Genomic DNA, 12,898 nt, shown 5'->3' with positions numbered 1-12,898 from the left:
AGACTTTCTCAAAAGTTCCCCTAGAGACTAACTACTAGCATTTTATTCAATTTCTGGAATGAGTTCCAGATGCTTACATCACATCCCTTTATACTGTGCGAAATCCTTCCCACAGAACACACCTCACACACGCACAACAGTGCCACACTTAAGCCGACACCACAGGAAAAATTTCCTCCAAAACTCCTTGACCAAATATCGTGCTTTACCTACATGGCTGACTTTTGAGTACGGCAGTCTTGGGTTTATGGCACTTCCCTGGAGGCCTGTTAATCACAATCACTAGAGGACACAGTGGCTCACACCTGTAACACAGCACTTTAGGAGGCCAAGGCAGGAGGCTTGCTGGAGCCCAAGAGTTCAAGGATGCAGTGAGTTATGATTGCATCACTGCACTCTAGCCTGGGGGAAAGAGTGAGACCCTGTCTCAAAAAACAAAACCCACACTAAAAGCATTGCTACACAGTAAAGAAACAAGAAATTCAGGATGAATGACAAGCAGCCAGCACTATTTTCTAGACAATTCCAAAATATTTTGATTAAAGCATAACCTTGTCTCACAAAAACCTGGCACATGGATCAACATTAAAATGTTCCCCACCCCTAGACTACACTTAAACAAACCTAGATGGCATAGCCTACTACACACCTAGGCTGTATGGTAGAGCCTATTACTCCTAGACTACAAACCTGGACAGCATGTTACTATACTGAATACTGTCGGCAACTGTAACACAATGGTATTTGTGTATGTAATTACAGTAGAAAATACATTATAATTGTATGGGACCACCAGAGTATATGCAGTCTTTGACATGTAATAATGCACAGCTGTGTATCAAAATGCTAACCATGAGATGGTGTGTGGAAGGACAATGTAATTTCCCTTTCCTCTATTTTCTAAATTTTAAATGTGAATTTATAATTTTGTATAATATTTATTACACTTATAGTGTAATAAACATTGAAAAAGTTCCCAACTTTTACACCAACTTTCTTATTCACCAGAGGGAGTTGTGACTTTTTTTTTTTTTTTGAGACAAGGTCTTGCTCTGTCATCCAGGCTGGAGTAGAGTGGCACCATCTCAGCTCACCTCCTGGGCTCAAGTGATCCTCCCACCTCAGCATCCAAAGTAGCTGGGACTACTGACATGCACCACCACACCCGGCTAATTTTGTTTATTTTTAGTAGATGAGATCCCACTGTGTTGCCCACGCTGATTGTCAAACTCATGGCCTCAAACTATCCTCTTGCCTCGGCCTCCCAAAATGCTGGGATTACAGGAGTGAGCCACCACACTCAGCCAGCCTTAACTCTTAATTATTGGAAATACTCAAACCTCAATGACTTACCCCATATGGAAGGCAAAATCCTGTATTCCCAATTCACACATGAAAATTACACAAGAGGTAAGTCAAAAATGCTTCCTTTATTACATAAAGCCAATACTGCTACTTCTAAGTTCAACCGTTTGTGCATCTCTATATCGTTCAAAGTGTTACACCCGTGATATTAACAATGACCACTTCCCAGTGTCAGTGAACAGTGGCTCCCTGTGAGTGTCATCATGGTACCTCTCCCCATTGCACACAAGTCAACAAACTGCTCTAGCAAATTAAGTTCTCCGAGGCCCAGAGTAAACATATACTCAATATTCTTCCATACTTTATTATACCATAAGAAGCAAACTTCTGAAGGAGATAAAATTAAAGATACCACAGGTGTCCTAGCTTGTCAATACTGTTTTATCATTTTCATTAACAAAGCAGATTACAATGTAGCCCTAATTTGCATTATAATTAGTTGTTACAAGACACTGCACATTCTCCTGAAGACACACAATGATTTCCAAGATTCCAGGTCACTCTTCCAATCAGTGAATGGCGAGCTCACCGGCAGGTGCAGGGCTACTTCCTGTATTCCAATGATGTGCTTGAAATAGCGCCTTGCAAGATCAGCGTGGATTATGTGGACACAATTTTGAGGCAGTCTCCATTACACATTTGGTAGAAGTAGAAGACTGCCTGACTTAATCTTACTATTAGTGTATTAGTGTTGTTATATTATGAAGATATATTATATTCCATTATTCTGCTTAGCTCAAGGAAGAATAAAGAATTTGGACCAAAATTATAACCAGATTATGAGCAATTTTCTAAGCAACAGAAACAAAGTAAATGCTGCGATTAATAAAGATGTAGTAATTCTCTTCACATGGCCTGTGCTGTTCTGTGAGCTGCGTAATTTAAAATCCTGAGCTTAACAAAAACCTTCATACATCAACTCATCAAAACAGGCATTTGGCCAGTAAGAATTTAATTTCACATCAATAAAACTTTAGACTTTAGATATATTTAGGGCTGTTTGCATACGTTTATAGAATATTTAGTTTACTCTAAAAGACGACAAGACAGCTCCCCCTCAGTGAGACCCCGGCCTAAATATATTTGCTTTATTTATATAGCAAGAGGATAACATTAAACATGGAAGCTTTCAATTTGTGGCACTGAATAATCTACACAGGGCATCCTTCAAAGGCTACAATTAAGGATCCACCTAACTTTTCAGCAATACAAGCCCGATTGAGATCTTCTGGTCCATTTGCTTGACATTCATGTTTTATGCCTAGAGAGGAAAAACAACACTTCTATTTAGAATTATGGCAGCAGTTTACCTCTTTCTCTAAGATACCAAACTTTTAAAAGACCAGTTCTAATCTGGATAAACTGGGGTATATACAAACACGGAATACTACACAGTAACGAGAATAAATAATTGTAACTACATGCATCAAAATAGATGGGCCTCACAAACAGCATTCACTGAAAGAATCCAGATTTAAAATGCATATATTCTATTATATATAGGTATAGCATACAAAATCAGCCCACGCTAACTTACGCTGTTAGAAGCCAGGGTGCTGGCTACCTTGAGGAGGAAGGGGCAGGCAGAAGTGCTATGAATTGAAAGGAACAGCACCAGGGAGGCTTCTGGGGTGCTGGTCATTAGATTAAGAAATAACCATTATGTTCACTCTGAAAAATTCAACACATTCTACAATAATTTGTGACATACACTTTTCTAAAGATATGTTGTACTTTGCTAAAAAGCTAAAAGGCAGGTCTAGTAAAAAAATTGTCTTGGTTTCTAAAACATAAAAATACAAATGATTTTTGATTGCACAGTTGATTTTGTCAACTGTATTGGAAAGTAAACAGCTGGCTCTCCAATAGTATTACACCACACATTTATGAAATCGATCACAATGAAAACTATGTGAAATATGTCACTGATTGCTTTCTTAGAACAATTACACTACCACAATGCAAAAACAAGCTCAATTATGGATTACATAGAGTAGCTTCTCTGTAAATGGCCACTGTCTTTTAAATAGCTGCATGGTTATTCCCATCATTTAAAGACCATTATTTCTCAAGCTGCTGAAAGCACAGCAGGTCAGCTTTTGAACTACTCAGGACTGATCTGAGAAAGCCAGTGGATGCTTTCATTAGAAAAAAGGCAGCATGGTCACTATCTTTTTTTTTTTTTTGAGACACAGTTTTGCTCTTGTTGTCCTGGCTGGAGTGCAATGGTGCGATCTCAGCTCACTGCAACCTCTGCCTCTTGGGTTCAAGCATTCTTCCTGCCTCAGCCTCCCAGCTGGGATTACAGGCACGTGCCACCACGCCCGGCTAATTTTTTTTTTGTATTTTTAGTAGAGACAGGGTTTCACCATGTTGGTCAGGCTGGTCTCGAACTCCTGACCTCAGGTGATCCACACCTGTCTTGGCCTCCCAAAGTGCTGGGATTACAGGCATGAGCCATCACACCCGGCCGGTCACTATCTTTTAGTATTACCAAATCAAGTGTGCAAAGCAATTCCCTTTACTGAAAGGCAATGCAGAATAAAGATAATAAGGAATCCACTGTGAACCTTTTGGTTGGGCTGGGAAAGTGTTGAAGCTAAAGGATTTAAAAGTGTCAGTTAGCAACCCAGTGACACACTTCTGGGGGGTGCCAAACATCAAATCAAATGCACGAAGAATCTCACCCGGCAATAAACTATGCAGCAGCAAGGCTCAGGAAAGGAAGCAAGATTTTTTTTTTCTGAACTAAGTAAAATAGGCTAGGGCAAACCTGTTCTACCATGAAAATATAAAAACCAGTGACAGTAAAACAAACAAAACAAAATCAACATCAGGCCAAGCCCTTGTGACCTTGGCTCACTCAGCTGTTTGGAAATAGCCATGGCAGGAAGGTGGCAGGGCAAACTCTCAAACTAAAACTCACACATGAGACCAAGTCTCCCCTTCTACAGCTGAGAGAATCAAGGCCCATGGAGATTAAGCAGTTCTGGCCAAGGCCACACAGCAGTTAGACAGGCTTCGCCCTCAGTGCAGGCCTTTGGGCACTTGCCCCATGCACGTTCTTTCCATCATACCAACATTTTCTCCTGGCTGAAGTCTGGCCAGGCCATCTCATCAGGATCCCAGTCACCCAGTGGCAAGTCAAATACAACTGACCAGCTCAGGAGTGGGTGCACTTTCCTTGGGACACAGATGAATTAATTACCTAAAATCATGCCATTCAACAGTAAAGCTGGAGAAAAGAGCATCCTTTCTCATTTAGGTACATTTCCTTTTTGCAACTTTATCATAACAACTACATTCAAAGGCAAGAGCAAATTTACTATTATGTCCAATGTTAAACAATCAGTCTCCACCTCCTACATGAGAAAACTGGTAGCACCTCAAACTAGTTTAAAACCAGCCTGAATAAACGATATATATAGACAATGTCAAGGGTAGAGTTATTAAGCACAGGCTGGGCAGACCCAGAGCAACCAGCATAAAGCAGAAGATACATGGAAAGCCAAATTCAGTCTTCTGCTTTTCTCAAAACAAGTAACACTTCTCTCTTGTGCCCGAAGCTCTGCAAAAAAAAAAGGTGCTTCTCAGAAAAGGTGCTGCCCCATTCTGAGTGTTCACCATACCTCTACATATTCAGAGGTCATCTAGAACATACCTTGAAATTTCTTTTTAATTGCATCCTTGGAGCTTGCATAGATCATTTTACTTTTCAGAGGTGCTAGTTCTGGTGCCCTAGATAGAAAGATGCCAAAAATGAAAAAAGTGGTTTAGAGAAAGTACAACTTGCAACTTGTTAAACATTTGCTTGTGTCAAGGGGAGAATCCTCAGACTCTCCTGAGATATTTTTTCTTAACTGCACATTTTTTCTACCTCCCCAGCAGCTCAGAGAGGAAATGCTACAGATAGGTGTATGTAGAATCACTCAGGTTGACCAGGGTGGGAAAAAAAAGAAGAGAACCACTGGTGGCAAAAGACAATCACCAATTAAAAATCAGATTACAGTGGCCATAATGAAAGAACCAACACTGAGTACTTCACTGTATAACCCAATTCTTTTTCTTCAGAATATTTTTCATTATTATTAATAAAGGATTGGATTCAGGCTAATATTTACACAAGGCTTTTGACAGTTTTTCTAGTTGGAAAAGTTTTAAAATACATAAAAGTACAGAGAATAATCTGTAAGTACGTGTGACCCAGAATTAAATGCTAATATTTTGACACCTTTGCTTCAGATTGTTTTCTAAAAAAAGAACAAATCAAAATTTTTAAAAAAAGGGAAAAAAAGAATAAATTTCAAATAAAAGTCCTTTTCTTAGACTTCCCTAGTCCCTTCATCTATTCCAATAGCAGGTTTTGATCCCACAGGTACTTGTTTTCTTAGTCTAACATAACAATACATGTTTAATTATAGATCTGGGCATCCACGTTTCAATAATTCTCTGGAAAAAAATATTAAATCCACTTGTATAATCTCATGATTCTAAAGATTTCTAAATGGCAACTCACCAATAATTATGTCTTCACTGTCAATATTATTACTAACTTTTTATATTTATAAAATTTGAGCACGTTCTCCCTCTTGAAGGGAAGCGTGTGAGAAGCACAGCATATGCGTCACAACACCTTCAGCAGCAACACTGAAGAATAAGTATGATTAGTAATGGACAGAAACCCGTCCCACTCAGACTGCTTGCACATGAGTCCTTCTTTCCTCTGTACGCGAACCCATAGGCCCACCTCCATGCCACACTGCTAAAATATCACAGAGAAGAAGCAGTACAGTAAGTCCACACTTAACATTGTCAATCGGTTCTTGGAGACTGTGACTTAAAACAAAATGACATATACCAAAACCAGTATTTTTTTTCTCAATGTTATAACAAAACTACATTGAAAGAAATGACGTTATTTGAGGACCTGGTGTATGTTGTTTTGCTTAAAGTTGTAGTTTCCACGAGCCTACTGGAGGTCATTAAGATATTACTGTATAGCTAAATACTTCTGAGCATTTAATAATTCCATTTAGCTGCCATATTTCCAGGACATTCAACAGCCATGAGCACTAGCATGTGGACCTCACCTAGTGTACCCCTTACCCTAGTAAGCAGAGATTCCATTCTTGGGAAAAAGGGCAGTCTGTCTCTCAGAGGCTTATTCCTCCCAATCCTAAGGTCCAGTGAAGGAAGCAAAGCCATCACTACCTCAGGAGTGGCAGATGTTTGAGCTACAGGGTGGGTACTTTTTTTTTTTTTTTGAGACGGAGTCTCGCTCTTTCACCCGGGCTGGAGTGCAGTGGCGCAATCTTGGCTCACGGCAACCTCTGTCTCCCAGGTTCAAGCGATTCTCCTGCCTCAGCCTCCCGAGTAGCTGGGACTGCAGGCATGTGCCACTACGCCCAGTTAATTTTAGTAGAGATGGGGTTTCACCAACCATGTTGGTTGGCCAGGATGGTCTCGATCTCTTGACCTCGTGATCTGCCCACCTCCACCTCCCATAGTGCTGAGATTACAGGCATGAGTCACTGCGCCCAGCAGAGTAGGTACTTTTCTTAGGAAAATAGGTCAGAAACATAAAAAAGCATCAGCTGTTCTGATTTTATTCTAACCAAATTGTTAAACTACTTTAAGAGCTGCTCCCTGGGCCCTGGGCGGAGCTTGTTACAGAAAATGCCTTTAATAAAGTTCTACCTTTTCTTAAGTAATAGTGTAATAGTGCAAAATAAACCACTGCACTAACACTAAATTTCCTTTTCTTCTATTATTTTCCACATTTTAAAAAATAAGACTGTGTACTTTTCGTAATTAGAAAATACATAAAAAGCAGAAAAAATACCTGCAAATTAAGGAAATACCGATCAATTTAAAAGTCTAAACCATTAGCTGGCCTATCTGCCACTCAGCTGTGAATGCCAGAAGAGCAGGGACTTAACCTGTTTTATTCACAGCTGTTTTCCCAGGCCCTAACACAATAGCTGGCGTGTTGTAGAAATAAAGTTCAATAAATGCACCTTCATTCAAATCCTTGTTAATTTTCAGTCTTATGTACCAGCCTCAATGGACTCTAAGCTGCCTGAATACGTGCACCCTGACCTCATATTTGCATTCCTCACAGCAACTTGGTTTAATCAAGTGCAGTAAAAGCTTACTGAAATAGAAGTGAGGTGTGACCTCGAGTTATCTTCCTTTTTAAACCACAATCCTCTGCATCTCCTACTCCTATATCCCTTATACTCCAAGCTATTGATGGCACACAGCTAAAAGCTAAGTCCTTCCCTGCCTTGCCCTGACTCAGGCCAAAGTATCAAGAGAATCCTTGCCCCTCTAAAAAAAGACAAAAAAATCAGGTGGTGGTACCATTTCTCCCTCCCCTTGGAAACTAAAGAATTCTACTCTTGGCCATATCAAGGAATGCAGTATAATATTAAATAAATGAAGGATCCAGGTGTAACTTTTTTCTAAAGCTTCATCTCAAATACCGACTTGCCTGAAAAGACCAGAATAACTAAACAACATTTCAAGAAAAAGGCCATAAAAATAACTTTATAGCACTGTTTCACTATCTAGAGTAACCCTGCCCAACAGAGTTTTCTGCAATGATGGAAATGTTCTGTATCTGTGCTACTCAATAAGGTGGCCACTAGTCAGATGTGGCTGCTGAGCATTTGAAATGTGGTAATTCATTCAGCTAACAAATGGAATTTTTAATTTTAAATAATTTAAATAGCCACATGTGGCTAGTGACTACACTACTAAACAGTGCAATTGTAGAGCAAATTATAGCAGGGAGGGAATGGTACCAATTTCTTCAAAAGTAGCAGACCACAGAGGCACAAGTAAGGGGTGTAATTTAAAAGAGTAGAAGGCTGGTTCCTGGCATGGCTCGTTGGAAAAGTAGGGTTTTGGCTTATAAGTAAGAAAGTTAAAAGAACTAGGAAATTTTAAGCTTATAAAAGCAGTACATTCAGAGGATGCCTCCTGTCCTTTCCCCATTAAAAAAAAAAACAAAAAACAAAAACAATTACTGAGAGTCACATAACAAGCAGATAGAAAATAGTCAAAATTTAGTTTTGGTCCCATAAACATCAGCCCTGGTAACATTATGAAACCTGTAAATAAAAATTAAATGACAACAACTGCAAATAGTTTGAATAAAAACTTTGGTGCTGGAATTTTTTCAATAGTTTGAAAAAATTACTTTGGTGCTGGAACTGGTTTTCCCGAGTGCTAACAAAATGAGTTTTACAGAGGCTCAATATTTCTAACATGCTTACCACAAAAAAAACATCAACTCCTCTTTTCTGGATTCTTTTGTTTCAAAGCTTGCATCATACAAAGCATAGCGACAATCTTTTTCAGGAAGCATTCCCACAAAATGCTTGAAAGGATCAGTTATGGTTACACCAACATCTCCAACCAAGATCTCTTTGCCTTCTTCTACAATGATGCACTTTTTGTCTGCACTGAGACAAAAAATGACAGCCTTCTTTCTTTTCTTGATTTCTTCTGGTGTGGAGCATTTACGAACTTTCATGTCATAAAAAATGCGACATACTTCATCAGCTACTTGCACTCCTGAGGCCTATGATGAGAAAACACATGAGAAAAAGACTTACAATTTTTATTGTGCCAAACATAAAATAATAAATTCTGCTTATAGATTGGCATATATTTAACATTTTAAAGGTATATCATCTAATTAAAAAACTAGAAATTTGAGCTGTAATCACTACTAATTTTAGACATCAAACTTTTTAAAAGATCACAAATATATGTCATTCCTCACTACTGCACAGGGGTAAGGCAACATTCAACTATAGCAGCCTCTCCTACCCTAGAACCTTAAAAGAAGTGTTTCCTAAGGTGCTGGGTTATTTTCTTCTTACACAGGCTGCTTAGAGCCTTGACCACAGGCAGATAGATCATCTTCCCAGTCTGTATATTCATGATACCTAAAATTCCTTTTGTAATACACAGTAGCTGGTCATAGCTGCTAGACTGGGAAATTTTCATCCCTACAGCATCCCTTTCTCTAATAAAAAAAAAGATTTATTAAGAGGTCTTTGCTCTACTCACATTTCAAAATTATGTGATCAATATTCAGTATTAGTCACTTTCCATTAAAATTTCACTTAAAAATTCCAAATTTTAAACTAAGATTAGAATAAATAAGAATATGTCTACTGCTATAATAAAGAGGGTAGCTTAATTAGGGATTATACTGACCAGAAAAATAAACTTTCACTATGTTATACTTGCTATTCTGGGCTAAAGGACAGTTAAACAAAATCTTGATAGCACAAGATCTTAAACCAGTTTTTAATTTTTTCATCTTGAGGAATGTGCTATTTACATTAACTTTATTATATCCATAATTTTTAATGCCTCATTAACTACTTTGTTTTGCATGTTAGCTTTTCTAAAGCAAGAATTATAAAGCCCAACAAGAGATGCCCAGGAGGCTCTGCCAGTCATGGTTGAACAGCACTGGAGGATGATCAGACTAAGGGAAGAATGTAGACAATCACATGTGTGATTGTGGGAGATGTGGCTGTAGGCAAAGCCTGCCTCCCCATCAGTTATACAACAAATGCCTTTCCTAAGGAGTATATGCCCAATGTCTTTGACAACTACAGCACCCAGACATCTGTGGGTGGCCAAATCATCAGCCTGAACCTGTGGGACACCACTGGCCAAGAGGAGAAATATGACCAACTGCGACTATTCTCCTATCCCCAGACCAATATCTTTGTCATTTGTTTTTCCATTGGCAACCCATCCTCTTATGCCAATGTGAGGCATAAGTGGTACCCAGAGGTCTCCCATCATTGCCTCAATGTATCTGTTATGCTGGTAGGCACCAAAAGGGACCTGTGGAATGACCGTGAGACAGTGAAGAAGCTGAAGGAGTAGAGCCGAGTGCCAATGACTCCTCAGCAAGGCCCTTCCCTGGCTAAGCAGTTGGGAGCTGTGAAGTATCTGGAATGTTCAGCCGTGATGCAGGATGGGGTGCATGAGAGATGGGGGTCTCATTATGTTGCCCAGGCTGGAGCCTAGTGGCTATTAACAGGAATAATCATAACACACTACAGCCTTGAACTCCTAAAATTGGGCAGTCCTCCTGCTTTGGCCTCCCAGATAGCCAGGGCTGCAGGTGCATGACAAAGTGCCTGGTTACTTCATTCTTTTTACTGTTGAATAATGTTCCATTGTTTGGATATCCCACATTTTCCTTATCTATTCATCAGTTGATAGACATTTGGGTTGTTTCCACTTTTTGACTATTAACACTGCTATAAACACTCATGTACAAGGTTTTGTGTGGACATGTTTTTAATTCTCTTGGGTAGAAAACTAGGAGTGGAATTGTTGGGTCATATGGTCAATTTGTGTAAAACCATGCTTTGAGTCAAGAATGGTATCTTTAGGCTGGGTAGTGGCTATGCCTGTAGTCTCAGCACTTTAGAGGGAGAGGGCAGGAAGATCACTTGAGTTCAGGTGTTTGAGACCAGTGTGGGCAACACAAGGAGACCGTGCCTCTAAAATTTTTTTAATAAAAAGGGAAAAATGAATCATAAGCAATAGAATTTAAATACTAAACAATGGAAAAATATTAATGATACCCAAATGTCAAATCATTTAAGAAATAAAAATGCACATAAGATGAAGATAACCAACAGAATGAGAGAAAACATCCGAAAATCCTACAAGAACTTGTCAGAATAAAGAACCCTTACAACTCAATTATAAAAAAAGGCAAATGCTTCAATTAAAAAACAGTTTTAAAGGATTTAAATAGACAGTTCTCCAAAGATGTATAAATGGTTAATAAGGACATGGAAAAAATGCTCAACATCAATAGTGATTAGGGAAAAGCAAATCAAAACCATAATGAGATACCTCTTCACTTCAAAACCATAATGAGTCACCCACTAGGAGGGCTAAAATAAAAAAGATGGACAATAACAAATGTTTGTGGGGCCATGGAGAACTTGGAACCCTGATATGCTACTGTAGAACTGTAAAATGGTACAGTCGCTTTGGCAAACAGTTTGGCAGTTCCTCAAAAAGTTAAAGTTAACACCTGACCTAGGAATTCCACTCTTAGGTATATATACTTGAGAGAAATGAAAATGTGTCCATACCAACACCTGCACACAAATGTTCATAGCAACATTATTCAAAATAGACCAAAAGTGAAAACAATCCTAAAGTCCATTTAGTGATGAATAGATTTTTAAGATGTAGTATATCCACACAATGGAATATTTCTTGGCCATTAACAAATGAGGTACTGATACATGCTACAACAAGGATGAACCTTGACAAACACTGTGCTAAGTGAAAGAAGCCAGACAGAAAAGGGCACCTATTGCATGATTCTATTTATATGCAATGTTCAAACTGGGTAAAATCAACAGACGTAAGGTAGATTAGTGGTTTCCAGGAGAATCTTTGAGAAAAAAGGGGAATGGGGAGTGACTGCTAATGAGTATGGGGTTCCTTTTTGAAGTAATGAAAATGTTCTGGAAGTTGACATGAGTGATGCATACACAACTGTGAATATACTGAAAAACCGCTGAATTGAACTGTACTTTGTGGTATGTGAATTATACCTCAATAAAGTTGTTACGACAAATACTATGTGTTCTCACTTATAAATAGGAACTAAATAATGTGTACATCTGGACAGAGTGTGAAATAACAGACAATGGAGGGCCGGGGGAGGATGAGAAATTAATTAATGGGTAGAATGTATGTTATTTGGGTGATGGATACCCTAAAAGATCTGGCTTCACTGCTACCATCCATGCATGTAGCAAAATTACACTTGTACCCCCATAAATTTATACAAACAAAGTTGTCACTTTAAAACGCATGCAAGAATTCTGGGAGAAAGATACACTAAGATCCTAGCATTTACTTAATATTAAGGTAACTGGGCTATTTCATCATCTCATTCATTAAAGATCTCTAAATAACATACTCCAATGCCATCTACTCCACATTTTCTGTTCATAAATGAACATTCACTCTAATAAAGTGGCAGAAACAGAAAATTAGGACTAGAAAACTCATAAGTACACAATATTATCACATTCCTAATTTTAAAAAGCACTTTTCCTAAACCTTTTACTGCTTTAGGAGTAGCATATTTCTGATCTTTACAACATATCTTATGTTAAGCAAGTTAAGAATCTTCATTTTGCAACAGATGAATAAAATGTTCAAAGCAACAAAAACTGAAGAACTAGAAACAGACCCCAATCCCTCTAACTCCCTAGTCCATAATGTTGAAGTCACATTTGACCCAACAAGCAATTTCTAAAAGCATGAAGGCAACATCTAAAGCCTTATATTCAATCAACCAATCTTTAAATACATCAACCAACATCTAAGCATCTCAAACATTCTAAATTCTGATTTGTAAATTAAATCAATGATGTACTAGTAATCAAAAACAAAGTAAATGTGTATTCTGCAATTATAAAACAGACAAATCTCAGCCAAATCTGGCTGTAACTTA

At 38.4% G+C, this 12,898-nt stretch overlaps 1 protein-coding gene across 5 annotated transcripts in view; it reads right to left on the bottom strand.

Moving 5' to 3' along the window:
- Positions 1-1,411: 1,411 nt before the first annotated feature.
- Positions 1,412-12,898, bottom strand: part of DSTN (destrin, actin depolymerizing factor) — a 39,232-nt gene continuing 27,745 nt past the window's right edge. For all 5 annotated transcript variants that reach the window (XM_054467578.2, XM_054467580.2, XM_063659392.1 and 2 more), the window contains 3 exons: positions 8,646-8,953; positions 5,027-5,103; positions 1,412-2,626 (listed from right to left, as the gene is read on the bottom strand). In XM_054467578.2, coding sequence (XP_054323553.1) covers positions 2,517-2,626; positions 5,027-5,103; positions 8,646-8,953 — 495 coding nt within the window. In that variant the 3' untranslated portion in view covers positions 1,412-2,516. The remainder of the gene's footprint in view (positions 2,627-5,026; positions 5,104-8,645; positions 8,954-12,898) is intronic.

This window comes from Pongo pygmaeus, chromosome 21, assembly GCF_028885625.2.
Source record: "Pongo pygmaeus isolate AG05252 chromosome 21, NHGRI_mPonPyg2-v2.0_pri, whole genome shotgun sequence".
In the NCBI taxonomy this organism is placed as follows: Eukaryota; Metazoa; Chordata; class Mammalia; order Primates; family Hominidae; genus Pongo; species Pongo pygmaeus.
This window is presented reverse-complemented; position numbering and strand designations above follow the sequence as displayed.